Genomic DNA, 23,844 nt, shown 5'->3' with positions numbered 1-23,844 from the left:
TATTCATGTTAATCTTCTTTTTGTTTTGTTTGTTGTTTAACGCCGCATTCAGCAGTATCCCAGATATATGACAGCGGTCTGTAAATAATCGAGACTGGACCAGACAATCCAGTGATTGACATCATGAGCACCATGGGATACGATGACATTCATCAACCAAGACAGCAAACCTGACCATCCAATCCCGTTAGTCGCCTCTTACGACAAGCACAGTCGCCTTTGGGTTGCTGAAGACCTATACTTCCCCGGATCTGCACGGGTCCTTATCAATCTTCAGTGGGTTTAGTCCAGATAAAGTAGTATGGTCTGCGTAGTCCTATGTCAGTCAGATGAAGGTCGATGAGGTCGTGTTTCAGTGAGCTATGACGGGCGTCAAATCGCGTTTATTCGGAGAGCCACAGGTACAGGTACCAGGCAAGTAAGGGGAAAACAAAGGAGTACCATCTTCAAACCAAGCAGTTAAATGTATCCACATCAGTGGTGAGTGGGATTAGTCCAGGTGATGTAGTCTGGTCCCTGGAGTCCTTGTCAGTCAGATGGTGGTCGATGAGGTCGTCTTTCAGTGAGCTAAGACCGGCGTCAATTTGGCGGTAACGTCGGCTACAGGGAGGTGTAGAGGGGTGGCTGTCTGTTTTCTGCTTACTTATGATGAGCTAAACGAGGACTTGGTTTACGTGTTGATGATGAGCCTAACGAGGACTAGGTTTACGTATTTATGGCGAGCCTAGCGAGGACTAGGTTTACGTGTTGATGGTGAGCCTAACGAGGACTAGGTTTACGTGTTGATGATGAGCCTAACGAGGACTAGGTTTACGTGTTGATGGTGAGGCTAACGAGGACTGGGTTTACGTGTTGATGATGAGCCTAACGAGGACTAGGTTTACGTGTTGCTGTTGAGCCTAACGAGGACTAGGTTCACGTGTTGATAATGAGCCTAACGAGGACTAGGTTTACGTGTTGATGATGAGCCTAACGAGGACTAGGTTTACGTGTTGATTGTGAGCCTAACGGGGACTAGGTTTACTTGTTGATGGTGAGCCTAACGAGGACTAGATTGAAGTATTTTTGGCGAGCCTAACGAGGACTAGGTTTACGTGTTGATGGTGAGGCTAACGAGGACTGGGTTTACGTGTTGATGATGAGCCTAACGAGGACTAGGTTTACGTGTTGATGGTGAGCCTAACGACGACTAGGTTCACGTGTTGATGGTGAGCCTAACGAGGACTAGGTTTAGATTTTTATGGTGAGCCTTACGAGGGCTAGGTTTACGTGTAGATTATGAGCTAAACGAGGACTGGGTTTACGTGTTGATGGTGTGCCTAACGAGGAGGACTAGGTTTACGTGTAGATTGTGAGCCTAACGATGACTAGATTTACGTGTTGATGGTGAGCCTAACGAGGACTAGGTTTACGTGTTGATTTGAGCCTTACGAGGGATTGATATACGTGTTGATGGTGAGCCTCACAAGGACTAGGTTTATGTTTTTTTATGGTAAGGATAACTTAAAGGACTAGATTTACTTGTTTATGATGTCTTAAAGAGGACTAGGTTGACTAGTTTCCGGTGAGTTAAACGAGGGCTAGGTTTACTTGTTCATGATGACTAAAGGGGTTCTAGGTTAACTTGTTCATGATGACTAAAGAAGCTCTAGGTTTACTTGTTTATCATGAGCAAAAAGGGGATAAGATTTACTTGTTCATTAGGACTAAAAGGGGGACGATGTTAACTTGTTTATGATGACTTCAAGTGAGAACTAAGTTTACTTGTTCATGGTGACTTAAAGGAGGACGATGTTTACCTGTTTGTGATGACCTGAAGGATGTTTTCAATGTAGAGCTAGGTTATTTAATAACACGTTCGGTTCCAAATTCTATTTACATTGAACACTGCATGACTTTCTCGTACGATTGTACGTTTGGGAGATGTCCAACAATCACTGGCCGTATCTATATTTACCTGGGGGCATGAGGAGATTAAATACCTACCTTGTTGACATCAAGTTATTCATGGTCTGACACCTGTGTCAGTACAAGGACAAGCACTGGAGCGTAACTACTCCTGCTCAGAAGGCAATGTTCTTGTTCACAGTGCTTGGTCAGTCGTTCAAGTGCCGTGTGGTTCAAACGGATACAACTAATCTAGACTTACACGTTGGATAATTATAGGCAGTATATAGAGGATATTTCATGTGTTGAGTGAAATATGCTTTTGATAACAAGATTAAGACCTTGAAACGTACAATTGTTCTTACCTGACACGTGGGGACGTTTCCGAGTAGTTCCGAGTTTGCAAAATCGTAAAAATATAAAAGTAAAAGTAATAAAAAGTATTTGAGGTCACTAAGAATTGTTCTCATACATTTGCATCTGATTATAATCAAAATCAACTGACAAATAATATTCTTGAAAGCTACGGGACCGCTGTTGGAAGCGTGGGAATACACGTTGTTCAAGTAACAAAAATGGCGCTTTGCGAAACGAACAGTCTCAATTGACGAGTTAAGTGAGTAATTTACAGTTTATAACGACACACTTTCAAGAGAATGACAAACGGCAAAAAGCGATATGAACTTCATGATTGACCATCAGTCATTATCTTGCCTTGTGGAATTAACATAAAGTGGAAGTCAACAGTTTGTGTACGGAACTGACACTTACGATAAAGGGTGACACTTTGCCGGGAGGTAGCTCTTGTATGACAATAGTTCCGTCAAAATGTTGTGTTCACTGCAATGAAAACATCATTTTTCTCAACTTCAGAAAACGCAATCTTTCACATTGAAGAATATAATAAACAGAGTATATTAACAGGGTATAGGTGGAGGAGGATACATACATGCTATAGAGTAAAGATCCAGGGTTGGATGCAGGGTACAGTACACAGGCTAAGGTACAGGGCAGTGTATAAAGTGGGTATATTAACAGGGTTTGGTACAGGAGGATACATACATGCTATAGAGTAGAGATCCAGGGTTGGATGCAGGGTACAGTACACAGGCTAAGGTACAGGGCAGTGTATAAAGTGGGTATATTAACAGGGTTTGGTACAGGAGGATACATACATGCTATAGAGTAGAGATCCAGGGTTGGATGCAGGGTACAGTACACAGGCTAAGGTACAGGGCAGTGTATAAAGTGGGTATATTAACAGGGTTTAGTAGTGGATACATACATGCTAAAGGGTAGAGTAGATCCAGGGTAGGATACAGGGTACAGTACACAGGCTAAGGTGCAGGGCAGTGTATAAAGTGGGTATATTAACAGGGTTTGGTACAGGAGGATACATACATGCTAAAGGGTAGAGTAGATCCAGGGTTGGATACAGGGTACAGTACACAGGCTAAGGTACAGGGCAGTGTATAAAGTGGGTATATTAACAGGGTTTGGTACAGGAGGATACATACATGCTAAAGGGTAGAGTAGATCCAGGGTTGGATACAGGGTACAGTACACAGGCTAAGGTACATGGCAGTGTATAAAGTGGGTATATTAACAGGGTTTAGTAGTGGATACATACATGCTAAAGGGTAGAGTAGATCCAGGGTAGGATGCAGGGTACAGTACACAGGCTAAGGTACAGGGCAGTGTATAAAGTGGGTATATTAACAGGGTTTAGTAGTGGATACATACATGCTAAAGGGTAGAGTAGATCCAGGGTTGGATGCAGGGTACAGTACACAGGCTAAGGTACAGGGCCGTGTATAAAGTGGCTGCCAGTAAGATCATGCCCGAATGTTGCTATATAAAATAACTACAAATTAGATAATGCGGCACTGATGCTGTGATATAACATGATTCCTAATGAAATAATGCGTGCCTGATGCTGTACTATATGATGATTGCTAGTGAGATAATACGGGGCTGTGTTGTAACATGACTGCTAATGAGATATGCGGGGCTGTGTTATAACATGACTGCTACTGAGATAATGCGGGGCTGTGTTATAACATGACTGTTAATGAGATAATGTGGAGCTGTGCTATAACATGACTGCTTATGAGATAACGCGGGGCTGTATTGTAACATGACTGCTAATGAGATATGCGGGGCTGTGCTATAACATGACTGCTAATGACATATGCGGGCCTGTGCTATAACATGACAGCTTATGAGATGATACTGGGCTGTGTAATAACATGACAGCTAATGAGATAATGTGGGGCTGTGTTGTAACATGACTGCTAATGAGATAATGCGGGGCTGTCATATAATATGACTGTTAATGAGATAATGCGGACCTGTGTTGTAACATGACTGCTAATGAGATATGCGGGGCTGTGTTATAACATGACTGCTAATGAGCTTTGCGGGGCTGTGTTATAACATGACTGCTAATGAGATAATGCGGGACTGTGTTGTAACATGACTGCTGGTGAGATAACGCGGGGCTGTATTGTAACATGCCTGCTAATGATATATGCAGGGCTGTGTTATAACATGACTGCTAATGAGATAATGCGGAGCTGTGTTATAACATGACTGCTAATGAGATAATGATGAGTTGTGCTATAACATGACTGTTAATGAGATAATGCGGGGCTGTGTTATAACATGACTGCTAATGAGATATGCGGGGCAGTGTGAAAAACATGACTGCTAATGAGATATGCGGGGCTGTGCTATAACATGACAGCTAATGAGATAATGCGGACCTGTGTTATAACATGACTGCTAATAAGATAATGCGGGGCTGTGTTATAACATGACTGCTAATGAGATAATGCGGACCTGTGTTATAACATGACTGCTAATGAGATATGCGGGGATGTGTTATAACATGACTGCTAATGAGATATGCGGGGCAGTGTTATAACATGACTGCTAATGAGATAATGCGGGGCAGTGTTATAACATGACTGCTAATGAGATAATGCGGGGCTGTGTTGTAACATGACTGCTAATGAGATAATGCGGGGCTGTCATATAATATGGCTGTTGATATAATGCGGGGCTGTCATTTTATATGACTGCTAATGCGACAATGCGGGGCTGTGTTATAACATGACTGTTAATGAGATAATGCGGAGCTGTGTGATAACATGACTGTCATGAGATAATGTGGAGCTATGTTATAACATGACTGCTAATGAGATAATGTGGAGCTGTGCTATAACATGACTGCTTATGAGATATGCGGGGATGTATTGTAACATGACTGCTAATGAGAAATGCGGGGCTGTGCTATAACATGACTGCTAATGACATATGCGGGCCTGTGCTATAACATGACAGCTTATGAGATGATACTGGGCTGTGTAATAACATGACTGCTAATGAGATAATGTGGGGCTGTGTTGTAACATGACTGCTAATGAGATAATGCGGGCCTGTGTTAGAATATAAATGCTAATGAGATAATGCGGGGCTGGCAATTAACATGACAGTTAATGCGACAATGCGGGGCTGTGTTATAACATGACTGCTAATATGAGATAATGCGCAGCTGATGTTGTGATATTCCTGCCTAACCCCTTCAGTAAACTAGCGATAAAAAGCAAACGCAAAGCCACCATAGCCCAAAGATGGCAAGCCCAGTGGGACGCAAGTAAGGTCGGAAAAATTGAAACCCAAGATTAACCAAAAGGCATTCTCATACTCAAATTAAGGAAAGGTGAAGTAGCCATCTCACGCACGCCTCAGACTCGGTCACAAAAAGCACTTTAACAAGGTTAATCATCTTGCAATCAACCTGAATCCATTGCTCACTTGTTACTGGAATGTCAAGACCATGCCCCAGCCAGGGCTGGTTAAATCAAGAACTGCAGTTAGATCCGCTGTCTGTCGTAGATCTTCTAAAGCCAGGAGATGCAATAGCGAAGGCCAAACTAACTCTATTTCTGAGAATGGACAGCTTCTGGAACGCATACAATTAGAGACTCCAAAGAAAAAAAATTAAATCACATTAATATACGAAAATAGAAATCATATCAATACCAAAACGGAAATTCTATAAATACTCAAACAACAGATTTGTGTACCCTATTCACACACACGAGTCCCAAAGAGGGACAGATCAGCCGGAATTGCTAAGGCAGAAGGCGTCCTCTTAAACACTTTAAGCAACAACAACAAGATACATATATGATCCCTCAGTTGCAGTTAAAATAACTAACAACTGTTATGTCAAGTTCATCCATGTCATTTACCCCGGCTTGTCCTTCTACTAACAACAGGTAAACCCTATGCATTGTTTTAACAAAGTGTAGGAGTATGGGGAGGTAACGGGTATTTTTACCATGGTGATCTTCTTCCTGCCTTTATAATGCAAATGTAACAGGTCTAAATAACATCAACACATAAAATTTGGCTTGAATTGTTCATCCTAGGCTTCCTAGCAGGATCAACAAGTAGGCAGCCCCCCTCTCTCCACCCTCACATGCAAACACACACACACTCACAGCTAACCTTAACAAAAATGAGTGTGCTTGTCATTGTTCACCTGTTTCATGGGCTGCACACTTCACTAACTTTGCAATCCGAGGACAATTATTAGTTTACAGCGCTACCTGTCGGGCGCGGGTCGAGTCAGAGGTCAGTGGAGTAAGCTCTTGTGGTCAACACAAACACAACATGTCCAACATGATAGAACGTTTAGTTCTGGTATTCGCTGGCGTCAGTGTTGCTTTAGCAGAATATGAATTATCGGGTGAGTTTTTCACATTGACTTCTTTGAGTTGCATTTAGAAGTTGGATACTAAGCAAGGATAAGATTGATGGATGAACAACTTCTTAATTACAATTAGGAACCATACTCTGTACATCACTTGAATAAAACCATTAATCTTATCCGCACTTACAGTTTACGATTGAGTATGAATGTTTCAGTAAAGACATCCCTATGTTTAACCATGGTATTCGAAGAGGGATATTTGATGTTTATATGAAGCATAAAAACCGCTTGTTGATAATTTCGGAATTCGTACTTGATCATTACTTATTTAGATTTTTAATTGGAGTGTACAAACGACGGCTGGCCGACCTATAGTTTGGGTTGTGTGGGTATGTAAATAGCCGATGCGGGGTAGAATAAAAAGCTTTATGCTTGTCAATTCAGTTTTTCATATATAGCTGTAAGGCTACGAGTGCATAGTGCAGAATACATTACAATGAGAAAGCGGTTAAACAGGTTACAAGGATTCATTTCTTAATAGCATGGCATGATATATAAATAGATTGTGGATAACCGATTTGCTCACATGTGATATTAAAGAGATAAGCTTTATTTATTTTGATGTACATAGTATTTTTGTTCAATATATTTTCTCCTGAAGTAAAAAGTGAAGTTCATCTTCGACGACATTTAAAGAACATTGTTTACATAATCTTAAACATTTTGGTATTTATTTGTGTCTGCCAGCTTCAACTATTAACCTGTGTGAGCTGCATCTTAATTGTGTTGGGGGCACGGGTGGCCCAGTCGTCTAAGGCGCCGCGATGCGCTGTGCATAGCTACGTCCCTTGGGGACGCCAGAAACCTATCATTGTGGGTTCGAATCCCGGTTCGCCCCGATTATATTTCTAGATTTGTCAGCACCATACCAGTGCTCGTGGGTTTCACAGATGTGGTAGACGTCTGAGACCTGCATCACCTCGGGCTTTCCTCCAACATTAAGCTGGCACGCCGTGATATAACTGGAATACTGTTAAAAGCTGCGATAATCCCAACTCACTCACTCACTTAACTGTGTTTATGATATCCTGCATTTTCTTATATTTACATCAGTTAAATAATTTTCTGCGCATATTTGCATTATTAAATATTTTTATTATTCGCATTTGCTAGAAACATCTAAAGTACATGTCAAAAAGCGTCTGCCATATTTTCGATATGAACATGGCATGATCCTCTTAGAAACATTGGTTGTCCAAGATGTAACCATACCCACATTTATACACAAGACATTTAACATTGTATGTCAAATGTTGATCTTCAAAGTATGGTTTTACGCCGCTTTCAGCAATATTCCATTAATACCACGGCGAGGGACACCAGAAATGGGCTTCAGACATTGTACCCACGTCGGGACGTCTGGGTTAGAACTGGAACCGATTCCGATTATTTCCCTTGGGTCACTCAGCTGGAACAGACAGGGTTTTGATTTTTGTTCTTGTCTGTAAAACAATACTTCGAGTAGATATGTCTTTGTTCAGTCTATATCATGTTATCGCATGTATATTCCGTTTAAATTGTAGCGTTATTTCATTGACAATGTAATGGTGACCAAAGTATGTGATTTTGTATACAAAACAAATTTGTACCCAAATGATTTTGTACCCAAGAAGATAGATCCATTTATATTTCACTTTAAAAATATATTTAATTTGACGTGTTTTGCAAATTACAAGGGTGATCAGTTCATCATGGAACTAGTTTCTTCCGGAACATATGTTGAGATTTTCAGTGACGCGAAGGAATTAAGTTGCATGTTAAAGTTCTGATTTTATATATAGAAACGTTAAGTTTTGAAATTGCAAATTACAATTTTGATTGGTAGTCTTTGGCGCGAGCAGAAAATATAATAAAACTTTTCATCAAGCTCGTAATATGACTATGAAGTACTGTCAGAGGTGAGGTTTGGGTTTAAGATTATTGCACTTATATAGCGACGTGCATGCACGTGTATGTGTGTGTGTGGCTGCTTGTACTAGTCCGGACTGATGCCGATTTATAGTGCTAGCTCACTGAGAGTTTAACATGAATACCCCACTCAGACACAGTATACTGACTCCGAGCCGACCAGTCCTTGTTTTAGCCCCTTAATGCCGAGCGCCAGACAGGGTAACAACAAGTACAATCTTTTAACGTCTTTTTGTATGACGCGGCCGGGGATCGAACCCTGGACCTTCCGCTCGCCGGGCGGACGCTCTACCACAAGACCACGGAGGCGGTAGTACTGTCAGAGCTTGCAAGATAATTGTATCGTTTTTGACAGGAAAGTGATAGTAATGTGACTTTAAGATGCTAAAAGAATGTATATGGTTGAAACAAAAAACATAGGTACTATAAAGGTATTAAATTGTTTTGGGTACAAAATCAATATGAAAACGAGGGCGACCGAGAAGTGTTTTCTCATGGGTGTGGCGAAAAAAGGTATTTTTCTATGGTCAACTTAACACGCAACAGGAGACACGGGAAACTTGAGGTCAGACCAAACACAATCACCGTCATGGCCTCAAACACGGCCTATAGAAAAGGAAGGTCAGCAACCTCAATATTTTATTTGGTCAGCAATGTAAGATTTTATCCTTTGAAATTGTAGGTACTTCGGTTGGAGAGATGCTTTTCGCTCTGGTGATATCGTGCGTTATATTGGATACGAGGTCATGTCAGTGCCGGTTATATACCAGATGTTTACGTTACATTTGACACAATGTGTTGTTGTTGTTGTTGTTGTTGCATTCAGTGTTTAAGAGGTGGCCTTCTTTCTAAGCAATTTCGGCTGACCTGTCCCTCTTTGGGACTCATGTGTGTGAATAGGGTACACATATCTATTGTGAGTTTGGTATTCACATAATTTCTCTTTTTGTATTGATATGATTTCTATTTTCGTATATTAATATAATTTCATTTTTATCCTTGGCTGCTCTTTTTATATGTCACATCAGGGCCAGTTATATGCCGGGGTGGTTGTGGGCAGTCATTGTGCAGTCAGCCGTTGCCCTGGCAAGGGGGATATCACGTGGGGTTGTTGATAGTTAAGTCAGGCTACATACCCAGCTAGCTAGCATTCGTCCCCGGTATTCAATAAGGTGAAGTTAACGGGAGTGTTCGTTATTCTTATTACACGAATCCTGTTCCTCTCTGTATCTCTGCCGGGGTGTAACCACATCTCCTATACAAACGAGAAATTGCGTTTTTCAAAATAGGCCTTAATGAATTTTTTTCGGGTCGAAGTGAAAATGACTGTTGGACGCATGTCTCGCAGAGTAACGTTAATTTCAATTGTTAAGGAATGCCCACAGCCATAGGTGTCAAGCTTGTTTATGGTATTTGGTTATTAATATACAATGTATTTCAAGAATAAACAACGGACACTTTCTAGCTGTTTGTATTTAGAACATTGGAAATGTTTATTAACTATACCTTGATCTCTATTCTAAGTGACAATCTGACTTTCGTTCACAGAGGAGGTATTTCGGACATATTTTTTGTGAAATATGGTAGGGGAGGGTCAGAACTGAACGCATCAACTCAGTTTGATGACTCAGTTTGTCTGTCGGACAGCATTGCAAAGTGTATTTTCTACCAGCTCAAGGGTGCATATTTGTGGCTTGTGACCCCTCTAATTTATAGTTGTTTTATGGTCTGAGTAGTCTCAGTTACAGTGAGCGAGTTGGGTTTAACGCCACTTTTAACAGTATTCCAGTTTTATCACGGCGTGTCATCTTAATGTTGGAGGAAAGCCCGAAGTGATGCAGGTCTCAGACGTTTACCACTTCGGTGAAACCCACGAGCACGGGTATGGTGCTGACAAACCTAGAAACATAATCGTGGCGAACCGGGATTCGAACCCCCAATGATAGGTTTCTGGCGTGTCCAAGGGACGCAACTCTGTACTGGCCCCGTGCCCCCGTCACAGTTACATGTATTGAGTAAATAAAATATATTTCTACTATTTCATACTTGTTAATGTAAAAGGTGTAAAAGTACACTCACGTTAAACGATTCAATTATCCCCATCATTCTTTAGAAAAGAACCATGTAATTTACTATTTAAAATTAATAAGCGATAGATCTGTTTATCTAATAGCTATAAGTGAATTTGAATCAATTAACGTTTACAAGGAAAAAGAGTGGACCACTTTATATTTTAAAGTCAATTTACACGCTAATCCTGCACGAGACAAATGGTGCATCCCGAGTCATGAATCTATGACGTCACATGTGATGAGTCTGTGAGCATCTGTTCATACAACACATCAGTATGTTCATTTGTGTATCTAACCAATTTAATATATCTTGAATATGAGTAACTGTGAGTCTTCATACATGAACCATTATGTATGGCATTCGCATTTCTTTTTGCGGTGATTATATGATGGGAAAGCTCTTCAGGCGGAATGGTTGGCAATACCAAGGGCAACCAAACGCAAGGCAACCAAACGTATGCCACTAAGGTGCCATGTATGTTTCGCCCAAAATGATGTACAATCCGAAATTAATTTTACAGACATGTATCGTTCTTACGCCTACCCTTTCATTTAATCGTTTAGTTTTTGTCGGTTGTATATCTGGCAACCTCCATCCCCGAGCCTTATACATTAGTGAACCCATGGACACGTGTTTCAGACTATGCAAGCCACCCATGTATGCGCGAGTGTGTGGAGGGGGCGTCACCTATGTCGTGCACCTACAACTTCACAGTAGAAAACTACTTCGTCTTGACCAAGGCCTGCTACGACTGTCCGTACAACGTCACCGACTGCTACAGGCCGCACTGTGTCGCTACTGACGGCGTTGGGAGGGGCATCATCACGGTTAACAGGATGCTACCAGGACCTGCGATACAGGTAAGATATAACTACCAGGTGCTGAACCCGGAAGAATAATTATCAAAAAGTCTCCACTATAAACAGTGTCCTTCGTGCGATTCCGAACATAACATCAGCATATATTTATGAATGACAACCAAATTGTGACGACACCAGGTGTTCGCGAAAACGTGAGCCTGTCTCAGCGATGGAACAACGGAAACGTTACCAACGAAGTAATTGATTGTGCCATTATATATGTATATAATGTCACAACTAATTGATTCGTTAATAAATATAGATCATCAACTCAGAAGCATGATTGTCAGGCTCGCGTAGATCGGTGCTCATGGTGTCAATCACTGGATTTTTCGATTATTTACAGATCATCGTCTGAATTAACAACATAAATAAACCCTTGCATGATTAGTGTCTCTGCCAATAACAATAAGCATGTCATCAACCTAGGACATCTTGTTGCTGTGATAGGATGAGCCGAACAATTTAATGTTTTTCACAACACAACGCACGTCAAGCAAACAGTCTACTTTTTTAAACCTGAAGGCCAATTATGCTATGAAAAGATATCCCGGCACTCTGCTGTTACGTTATTGGCACATTGACGCTTGAATACCATATGTGGTGTGTTACATTCGCGGAAAGCACGTTACGTTCAACTGTATTATGTTTACGTAAAAACATGTTTCTTCTCCGCGAAGGTGTGCCACAACGACATGATCATTGTCAACGTGCACAACAAGCTGTATGGGTCAGAAGGAACAACCATCCACTGGCACGGCGTCTTCCAGAAAGGATACCAACATCATGACGGCGTCAGCATGATCACCCAGTGTCCAATAACATCTCACTCCAAGTTCCAGTACAGGTGCGCGCAAGAAAACTTACTATCCCACAACATATTTGTTGAAAAGGTATACTGTACCAGCCTGTCCTCACTCCGGCTCATACGGCACACATTGTGGCGATTGTACCAATAAAATAATATTTACTATGGTGGACAGGGAGGGCATACAGTGTGGTATAGATATGCTCCATCCTTTACATGTGTCACCTTCATTGAAGCTTGGTTCGACATCAACGTGGTTAACTATGTCAGTATAGTTTGTACAATTTCAAGATACTAAGTTGAAATTTCAAGATACTAAGTTGAAATTTCAAGATACTAAGTTGAAATTTCAAGATACTAAGATGATATTTCAAGATACTTAGTTGAAATTTCAAGTTATTATCTTTAAATTAAATATGATTACCTTGAAATTTCAACTTTGTATCTATCTTGAAAATTCAAGTTAGTATCTTGTAATTTCAATTTAGTATCTTGAAATTTCAACTTACTATCTTGTAATTTCAAGATCATTTTCTTGAAATTTCAACTTCTGTATCTTGAAATTTTAAGTTAGCATCTTGAAATTTCAACACAGCATCTTGGAATTTCAAGTTGGTATCTTGACATTTCAGGAAAAAAACCAAAAACAACAACAAATGTTCCTTAAAGACTTCCTTATGTAATGTCATATTGGCACAATAATAGTTGTACCTCTTTCCTCCCAGGGGTAAACGCGAGGTATGACATTGACAAGAAATATAGGATTTGATGCAAGCATAACATTCGTCAGGCACAACATTGAACATTAGTTAGTCTCCAACAGCAGATAATATAAGTTCATCCGATAGCTGTTGGCAGGACACTTGTTTGCATTAATATAGCATGAGGTGAGGGTGAGGTGAGGTGAGGTGAGGTGAGGTGAGGTGAGGGTGAGGTGGTGTGGTGAGGTGAGGTGAGGTGAGGGCGAGTTGAGGGCGAGGTGAGTTGAGGGTGAGGTGAGGGTGAGGTGAGGGTGAGGTGAGGTGAGGTGGGGTGAGGTGAGGTGAGCCGAGGTGAGCTGAGGTTAGGTGAAGTGTGTGTGTGTGTGTGTGTGTGCGTGGCTGCTTGTACTAGTCCGGACTGATGCCGATCTATGGTGCTAGCACACTGAGATACCATGCCGCAGTTTAACATGAGTACTCCATTCAGACACAATATACTGACACCGAGCCGACCAGTCCTTGTTTTACTCCTTTAAAGCCGAGCAGACAGGGTAACAACAAGGACCATCTTTTAATATCTTTTTCTTTGACGAACCCTTGACCTTCCGCTCTCCTGGCGGACGCTCTACCACAAGACCACAGAGGCGGTCTAATATAGCATGATAAATGACGCATGCTAGAGTAAAATACGTACATTTATATCTTTTACATCAGCATTAATCAACATGAAAGGGTAAAACAATACTTGTTTGAGAGAATGCTTGTCAATGTTATGGTTTTCAGTGACACTGCAATATTTCACGCCACCTGGCGTTCTGGATGCTGTTGTACAAAGCCATCTTAGCGCTAAGGTGGTCATAACTCCAATACTAGAATACAGACTTACGACAGTCGATGCGGTAAGGTTGTTTTGTACAATGTTACCCAGGTGTTGGCAATAATGAAGCATTAAAACACAATCTTCTTTTTCCTGAAGGTTCAAGGCAGCTAACCGAGGGACTCTCTTCTGGCACGGTCATGCCGGCCTCCATCGCTCTGACGGTTTGTTCGGGGCGCTGATCATCCGGGAACCTCTGTCACGTGATCCAGCCTCGCACCTGTATGACCATGACCTTCCAGAACACACCATGATTGTACACGACTGGCTTGTTGAACTAACCATCAACAGGTTTGCCGGCCACCATCACGCGGGCTACGACAACAAACCTGCGTCCATGCTAATCAATGGTGACGTATACTTTCAACCAATCTTAACGCCAATATAAGCTCGAAGTTTCACACTGAGTACCCGTTTGCTACTTTCACAGAGGGCAGTGTACATAATTTGATACATCAACGTTTCTAAACACACACACACACACACACACACACACACACACACACACACACACACACACACACACACACACACACACACACACACACACACACACACACACACACACACACACACACATACATACATACATACATATAAACACACATTCTAAAGCAATTAAAATATTGTTTCTTTTTTAAATAACGGTTAAATAGCGGTTTTCGAAAAAAAAACAAGTCATCACATTGAATCAATTGAGTGGTATTTGTGTGTTTCTTGACCTGTTTCAAATTGCTATGAATTGTTCATAAATCAGTTCAATACAAACAGTCCATTTACTTAGTTCAATTTTCGGGCAGTAAAATAATTCTTATCAACTCTGATTTACAAAAAGGTATATCAGGTGTAAAACGTTACAATATTATCAGGATGAAAGGGGAAAACAATACTATTTTGAGAGAACACTTGTCAATGTTATGTTAGGTACGTGTATGTCATCTGTCTCCAGGCGGGGCCACGGGTGGCCCCTGCCAGTCGCCTAAGGCGTCGTAATTCGCTGAGGCGCTTCCCGTTGGCACAACAGAAACGTGTGAGCAGGGTTGGAATCCAGGTTCACCCCGATTGCGTTTCTTGGTTTCTTAGCACCATACCCATGCTCCCGGGTTTCGACGAAGTGGTTACGTTCTGAGACCTGCATCATATCTACCTTTCCTCCCACACACCGTGATATAACGGCAATACTGTTCAAAGCCAAATCACTCGCTCTGTCTCCAGGTCGTGGAGCGTTCCAGGAGTTTGTGGATCCAGACACCAACCAAACCGTCCACACTCCTTACTCTGTCTTCAAGGTCAGGAAGGACCAAAAGTACCGTTTCCGGGTCATCAGTAACGGCATCCTGAACTGCCCCATCCAAGTCTCTGTGGATCACCACGACATCACCATGATCGCCACCGACGGTGTCCCACACGAACCAGTCGTTGTCAGCTCCTTCAACATTTTCGCTGGAGAAAGGTATCTCGACTCAAATGTGTTCGTCTAGAGGTACTGAGTCAAATTCACAGTTCGAATACCGGTTCGTTCTGATTATGTTTCGTGGGTTCTCAGCACCCTACCCGTGCTCGTGGGTTTCAAGAAAGTGGAAAAAGGTGTAAAACCTGGTAATTCCTCTGGGCTCTCATACAACGTCAGCCTGTCACTGCATACTATAATTGGAATCTTGTTCAAAGAGGTTTTAAACCCAACTTATTTGCAACGACAATCAGTTTACAATTGATACATACGTTGTTGGATTCCGATTACCATTCAGCCATGTTAACATTCTCTACCGTTTCATTCAGTGTGTTGTCCATGTTGCTAGGTTCGACTTCATATTGGACGCTGACAAGGATGTGGGTAACTACTGGATTCGAACTCGAGGAATGGCAGATTGTGGTGTGAAGTCTGCGAAACAGGTGGCCATCTTGAGGTATGAGAACGCCACGGAGGACCAGCCTACTGAACCTACAGACTATGAGAGTGGGCGGAGGGAAGGGAAGGTAAGCATGGAGGTGATATACATGACAGGAGACACAACCCTGCGGGCCTACAGACTATGAGGGTGGGCGGAGGGAGGGAAGGTAAGCTTGGAGGTGATATACATGACAGGAGACACAGCCAAGTGGACCTACATAGGAAGTGAGTAGGCAGAGGGAAGGTAAGCATGGAGGTGATATACACGACATTAGACACACCCAAGTGGACCTACATAGGAAGTGAGTAGGCAGAGGGAAGGTAAGCATGGAGGTGATATACACGACATTAGACACAGCCTAGTGGACCTACATACGAAGTGAGTAGGCAGAAGGAAGGTAAGCATGGAGGCGATATGCATGACAGGAGACACAACCAAGTGGGCCTACAGACTATGAGGGTGGGTGGAGGGAGGGAAAGTAAGCATGGACGTGATATACATGACAGGAAACACAACCTTGTGGGCCTACATACGAAGTGAGTAGGCAGAGGGACGGTAAGCATGGAGGTGATATACACGACAGGAAACACAGCCTTGTGGACCTACATTGTTGTGTTTTTGACCTTAAGTTTGCTGTGTCTGTTTTCAGCCTTGCAACCTTTTGATAGCGTTTGTAATATATTGGTAGTTTTTAAATGTGTACTGTCTTTTGTCGGGCAGCTTGTGTGTTGTAACACTATCTAATCATTGTTAAAGCTTTTGAACCCCTGGAACAAGAAGGGCACCCCTGACCTGACCCCCGTGTCGTGGCTGAACACCACTCTGGCAGACCCCCTACACATGAAACAGGTGCCCGATAAGAAGTTCTATTTTGCAATGGACTTCAACAAGGTAGACAACTACGTCTTTAATCACGAAGAGTTATACCCCTTGGCTGCCGTCAACCGGAACAAGAGACTGTATTTGCCACAGATGAACCACATCACCAACATTGCACCACCGTCACCCCCGTTGTCTCAATATGATGATATTCCCAAGGTGAGTTCAAACAAGCAAGTGTTAACCGGAGTTAACCCTACCCCCAAAACAGTGAGTGAGTGAGTGAGTATGGTTTTACGCCGCTTTTAGCAATATTCAAGCAGTATCACGGCGGGGGGCTTCATTGTACCCGTGTCGGTAATCGAACCTGGGTCTTCGGCGTGACCAGCGAACGCTTTAACCATTAGGCTACCCCCCCCCCCCCCCCCCCCCCCCTCCCCCCCCCCCCAAAAAAAAGAAAACAACAACAAAAAACAAAAAAAACAGCTTGATGAAGCGTCATGATATATATCAGTGGAACATATGTTGATGTCCTGAGAAATGTAACCTCCACAATATGGAAGATTAGAGAAATGTATTTTGTAAATTATATAAATTATTACTTAATTCGTTATAACCGTTTTCCATTTATCTTGCAACCGATTTACATCCCCCTTCCTATAACTTCGGCGCTCTTTGTGGCGGGAGTAATCAACTAATATGCACGCACATCCTCTTAGATATAATAAGGGAACTGATTAAATGATTTTGAAGGTGTAATGACCATATATGTCTTCACAATTTATTTCGGGCGTGGAGATCAATATCTGTTGTGTCCACCATGTTGGGTGATACATGCACGACACCTTTGATTAACTGTCGTATGATTGGCCATGGTATTGGCCGTCATTCCGCCTGAAGAGCTATCCAAAGCTGGGCTACTAGCTGGGTCTCTGGCGAGAACATCTCTCAGATCATCTATTGGGGACATGTACATAAGGGGACCTAGCGGCCCAGTCCAATGTTCGTTTGTCTTCTCGTCGGTAATAATCGGTGACGACCCGGGCACGATGTGGTCCAGCAATGTCATCTTGCAGTTCCAATTTCGTCAACATATTGCTGGCCAGTCAAATGTCCATTCACAACAACCAAATTAGTCGCCTTCCATGTGTGATATATACCGCCCCACACCATGACACTACCGCCCCAATATCGATCATGGTCAAGAATGGTTGCCCTGGCATACCGCTCGCCGCTCCGTCGCCAACAACGTTTTCTGCCATCTGTGAATCGGAGGCAATTTGTGTGTAAACATGATGGTTCAGCTGAGATGTTTAGAAACAAGTTCAGCTGTTTCTTGTACCAACATAACAATCATTGTACCTCTTTTTTGTCTATGACAAATGGGCAATCAACAAAGTCATAATTGATACCAACCAGTCATGGAAACTAGTTTTAACTTCCTTTTACATTCTGAACATATTCGTCAAAGATGGAATCATAATAAAACGATATCTAGTCAGGATGTTGAGATCTATTAATGAACAAAATGGAATACAATACTGATTAAGTTACTCGCATTTGACGAAAGGATGGGTACAGTATCAGGTTAGTAACATCAGGTGAAGTGGGGTCAAACGTCGCGACCGTGGAACCGTAAAACGAGGTCATACTTACACTGTAAATGCAGAGGTTTCATGCAATTTATGAACTGATGAAATGTAATTGAACAAATTCCAAGACAAGGGGGCGACATGCAGCTGAAATACTGCTGATCATACCGAATAGCCGCTAGCAGCCCCTGGCGAAAAAGAGAGAAATATGTCATTTTGTTAATTAATGAAATAAAACCACATACTCTGGAAATAGGACAAACAAAAACATAACCTTTCCAGTGCAATTGTGTTGGTAGTGGTTTCTGCTGCTAAGAAGGATGTTAGGTGAAATGGGGTTTGACGTCACATTCAAGATTATTGTCCTCTTTTTAGCTAAGGTGTGTGTGTGTGTGTGTGCGTGCGTGCGTGCGTGCGTGCGTGCGTGCGTGCGTGCGTGCGTGTGCGTGCGTGCGTGTGTGTGTGTGTGTGTGTTAGATTGGCTTATTACACGGCCGGGGATCGAACCCCGGAACGTCCGCTCTCTTGGCGGACGCTCTACCACTAGACCACGGAGGCGGTAAGTGAGATCAACACTGAAACAAAAGGCTATGCAGATATTCAAACACGCATGACCAGATACCTTCTCCCCCCAGGACATGTTCTGCGGCCCCCACAACACCAGGAACTGCACGCATCAGTACTGTGAGTGTATCCACGTCATCAAGGTCGACCTGGACGACACCGTGGAGATGGTGCTCATTGATGAGGGCGTCACCTTCAACGCCAACCACCCGATACATCTGCATGGCCATCACTTCCGGGTAGTTGCGATGGACAGGGTGAGGCGTCACTTATTACTAGTCATATCCATTGCACCATTTGTAAATGAGATTGTCTGGGTAGCCTAGTTAAAGCGTTGACTTTTAACGTCGAGTACACTGTTAACGTTTCTCACTGTCAAACATTGCGATGCTCTCCTAGTAAAAAGTTCTTATTTACCAGGTCAACCAATCAACCTCTTTAGAAGAGATCAAAATGATGGATGAAGCTGGTCTGATAGAGAGGAATCTAGAAACACCCATAGCTAAAGATACTGTCACGGTTGCTGATGGGGGTTACACAATCATCAGGTTTCATGCTGATAACCCGGGTAGGTCATCACTTTGTACGATGATTACGTAGGCATGTTTCCTGACTACACTTTTCAACATGATAACCCGAGTAGGTGACACGATCATCACTTTTTTCAATGAAAACCCTATGATTAAAAGGCGACTTTGCTTGTCGTAAGAGGCCACTAACGGGATCGGGTGGTCAGGCTCGCTGAGCAAGTTGATGCATGTCATCATATCACAAATGAGTAGACCGATGCTCAGGATATCAATTACTGGATTGTCTGGTCCAGACTCGATTTACAGACAGCCTTCATATAGCTGGAATATTGCTGGAGTGCGGCGTTAAACAACAAATGCACATGATCAGACTGAATGTTGGAAATCTTAATATGTGATTCATAGTGGTACACGATCATCAGACTAAATGTGGATTACGCGAGTTGGTGGTACATGATCATCAGACTAAATGTGGATTACGCGAGTTGATGGTACATGATCATCAGACTAAATGTGGATTACGCGAGTTGGTGGTACATGATCATCAGATTAAATGTGGATTACGGGAGTTGGTGGTACATGATCATCAGACTAAATGTGGATTACGCGAGTTGGTGGTACATGATCTTCAGATTAAATGTGGATTATGCGAGTTGATGGTACATGATCATCAGACTTAATGTGGATTACGCGAGTTGGTGGTACATGATCATCAGACTTAATGTGCATTACGCGAGTTGGTGGTACATGATCATCAGACTAAATGTGGATTATGCGAGTTGATGGTACACGATCATCAGATTAAATGCGGATTACGGGAGATGATGGTACACGATCATCAGATTAAATGCGGATTACGGGAGTTGATGGTACACGGTCATCAGATTAAATGCGGATTACGGGAGTTGATGGTACACGGTCATCAGATTAAATGCGGATTACGGGAGTTGATGGTACACGATCATCAGATTAAATGCGGATTACGGGAGTTGATGGTACACGATCATCAGATTAAATGCGGATTACGGGAGTTGATGGTACACGATCATCAGATTAAATGCGGATTACGGGAGTTGGTGGAACACGATCATGAGATTAAATGTGGATAACGGGAGTTGGTGGTACACGATCATGAGATTAAAAGTGGATTACGAGAGTTGGTGGTACACGATCATCAGATTAAATACGGATTACAGGGGTTCTGATGACTAGTTTCTGAGTACCTGATTTATTTTCAAACAGCCGCGACAGAACTGAAATATTCCTGAATGACAAACCACATATGTTCCTACAAGCGATTTTGCATAAGCTATGTATTTGAAATATCTTTTTATGTCACTTCAATGTTCAGAACTCGTTTTTTGCTATGTATACCTTTTTACCCGAGTATGTTTTTGTATCGTAAATAAAGTAGAAATTGTTATGATATTTTATTGTTCGATCTAACGCCGACAATACTGTCTGTGTAGAAAAGATCAAATTCAGAACACAAAATGACATCATAACTTCACTAGTGTAGAAATGAAAGTGGGGATTGAAGGGTCCAGAGGTACTTGCCGCGACGTTAGCTTACTTGATCGGGAATTGACTTTTGTCTAGTGTTATGTAAGGTTTTTGACAAATTTGCCATCGCATCATTTAGATGTTTTGAATATAGTTCCTGCTTAGCACCCTCATTTACATATTTATTGGATAGTGATACCAGGTTTATGGGAGTGTTCAGTAACCCATGCTTGCCGTAAAAGGCGACTATGCTTGTCGTAAGAGGCGACTAACGGGATCGGGTAATCAAGCTTGGTGACTTGGTTGATGCATGTCATCGCATCTCATTTGCGTAGATCGATGTTCAAGATGTCGGTCACTGATATGTGTGATCCAGACAGGGTTATTTACAGACTGCCGTAATATAGCTGGAATATTGCTGAGTTCGGCCTAAAACAAGACTGACTGACTGACTCACTCGCTCACTCACTCACTTAAACATACACTCACTCACTCTTGCTTTCAATATTATCAGGTTTCTGGCTGATGCACTGCCACATTGACTTCCATCAGTCAATCGGGATGGGCCTCATCGTGCAGGTTGGGGAGCTGAACCAGATGCCCCGACCCCCTAAACACTTCCCCCAGTGTGGGAACTGGCAGTACAAAGAGGAGGTCGATGTGGAGGAGAAGCCTCGGTGCCCCGTCAATGGAGCAGGACGCAACCACAGAGAGTCCTGGCTGTTGATGTATGCTGCCATGTTAAGCATCTTGTGCATCAAATCCATGTGAAATGAACGATATTCATATAATTACACTCAACGGGTCGTCGTGTCGTGCATAGACATTGGTGCATGTCTTTTTGAAGAAGATCAAATTTTTATTAGCACTGACATTTCTTTGTTTGTGACATTACTGAAGATGTTCAGCTAAGGGATCGTGTGGACAAAGTGTTGATGGTTGAATCCAAGCACTCGATGTAAGAGGAAAGGAATTTTGAATCCCGTGCTCTGTGTGCAGCAGGTCATAACAAAACTTTTTTTCTTAGAATCGTGATAGGTTATGAGAATGTCTTGTTTTGATCACACACTGAACACATAAATACATAAAGGAATGCGAGTCATAATGTACCTATTCGCATCGACAATACATCATCAATGCAGCGTCTTTCTATCACAAATATATATTTCCAATAAAATATTTCATATCAATACATCCGTTTTAGTTACGATAATGTACATGTCCGTCTGAAGTGGCCAAGTGTTTGTCTCTTTGCTGATGATGAAGGGACATAAGAACAGCCGAACCTCGTTGTGTTGAAATCGTTCGAGCCTGGAATAAAGTTCGAGTAATCTTTGGTTCCAGACATTTCATGTGTAATTTTAATACTTGGAACTCCGAAATGAGTTCGACACAACAGCGAAATCGACATATCCAAGTTCGACACAACGAGGTTCGACTGTGTATGCCATGGGTGGAAGTCCAGGACAGGACGTCCCAAGTCGTTGTAATTATAGATTTGGCACAGTGGGATATACATGTTAAGAGTCCGGAGTTGTACAAGCCGCCACACACACGTTATATAAGTGCAATAATCTTGAAGGCAACCTTAGACCCCATTTTAACTCACCTCAGCTCATCTGGTTTCACTTGGCTATTAAGTTAACTTGAAGATATTAGCCAAAGGCGTCATATATAGATAACATTTTCTATTTTCCTCAAAGTGGCCAGGAAGAGGCACACACAGCTGGAAACTATCGAACTACACATTTAGAAAGCAGTATGTGACAATATTCTCGAAGGATGATAAATAGTGTGTGACTCTGGGGTTACGATAGGGTAAGCCAATGGGTGAGTGAGTTAACGTGGGTTTGAACAATATTTCAGTTATACAGGGCTTGCAGCTTGATAGGGATGACAATAATGCAGGTCTTTGACGCTTGGTGCTTTTTATTACTTACGTTCTGTTCTCCCATCCCTCTAACCAATATGATTAGAGACGGGATATTGACTCAGACACTTGTTCAACACACACAAAACACAACAGTTTCACAGTTAAGGGCATCCAGCAGCCAATTCGCATGTTTGCAAAACCTGAGGACATAATGATGTTCCAGTATTTTTCTGGAAAACAATAATGTTTTAAAACAATCCAAGAAACCACATCATACGCTTGGGCTTTGGAATGACTTGCCATTTATCAAACCTGACAACTATGTCTGTGAAGTTAAAATCAAGAGGTTGTAAAACACAGTACAATTGTTAATATTCCAAAATATACCAGGCTTCTTATCCAACTGTTACCTCAAAGTGATCTAAACCTTTAAGACCCTTTCTCATGTACGTCGTTTTTTGGTGTCCTTTCTTATATAACATGACTTTTATGTGCTGTCGTATTTCAAGGGCAAAGATAACAGTTCCTTGTGTCACTTCTAGGAAGGAATATATTTTCATGGCATACATTTGCTTCACTGTGTGGACTTTATTGATGATTATGTCATATATTTTTAAGCCAAAGTTCATGAAGTATACTTTCCCTGAGCCAACTGCCATGAAATGGCGTCTACGAGACCGGACAAAAGCCAGTGTTGTGACTCTGTTGGTGCTGTGGTCGTATCTGCAGAGCACAGAAGGGCACCACCAGTACACACTCGTGATGTCTGCGTCACACCACATAATGGGAACCTTCTGATCTAGGGTATGTGCAGTTAGGGTCTTTCGTTTCTTTGGCTCCTGTAGAGGCATTGTTATCAACTCGAACTGATGACGGCGACGCGTCAGAATAAACATTTCGTCCCTGATTCGATCAAGAGCAAAAGCTGTAACATCTGAATAAATTCTTCCTTTGGAAACTACTCGTCCATTTTTTATCCCCAATTGCCACAGATCTGATCTCTCCTTTAACACTACATAGATGTAACACCTAGAAGAGTCCACCTGCATTCCAGCTTGAGCGTCAGCTTTACGGATAGTTAACGAAGCCCACTTATAAAATGTGTTTGTCAAACTATCATACGCCTTGAAGTACACAGATTGCCCTTTGAACAAAACAATCATGAACTTTGGCT

General features: G+C 42.2%; 1 protein-coding gene across 1 annotated transcript; it reads left to right on the top strand.

Moving 5' to 3' along the window:
• Positions 1-6,475: 6,475 nt before the first annotated feature.
• LOC124151297 (laccase-like) lies at positions 6,476-21,989 on the top strand. Its single transcript, XM_048383340.1, has 10 exons — positions 6,476-6,646; positions 11,291-11,511; positions 12,192-12,358; positions 13,997-14,247; positions 15,113-15,350; positions 15,697-15,874; positions 16,546-16,827; positions 18,836-19,021; positions 19,185-19,332; positions 21,312-21,989. The coding sequence occupies exons 1-10, from the start codon at positions 6,571-6,573 to the stop codon at positions 21,566-21,568; spliced, it is 2,004 nt and encodes a 667-aa protein (XP_048239297.1). The 5' UTR covers positions 6,476-6,570; the 3' UTR covers positions 21,569-21,989.
• The last annotated feature ends 1,855 nt before the right edge of the window (positions 21,990-23,844 follow it).

Source organism: Haliotis rufescens, unplaced genomic scaffold (assembly GCF_023055435.1).
Source record: "Haliotis rufescens isolate VD_foot unplaced genomic scaffold, xgHalRufe1.0.p SCAF_47, whole genome shotgun sequence".
In the NCBI taxonomy this organism is placed as follows: domain Eukaryota; kingdom Metazoa; phylum Mollusca; class Gastropoda; order Lepetellida; family Haliotidae; genus Haliotis; species Haliotis rufescens.
Note: the sequence above shows the minus strand (reverse complement) of the source record. Positions and strands in the feature narration are given on the sequence as shown.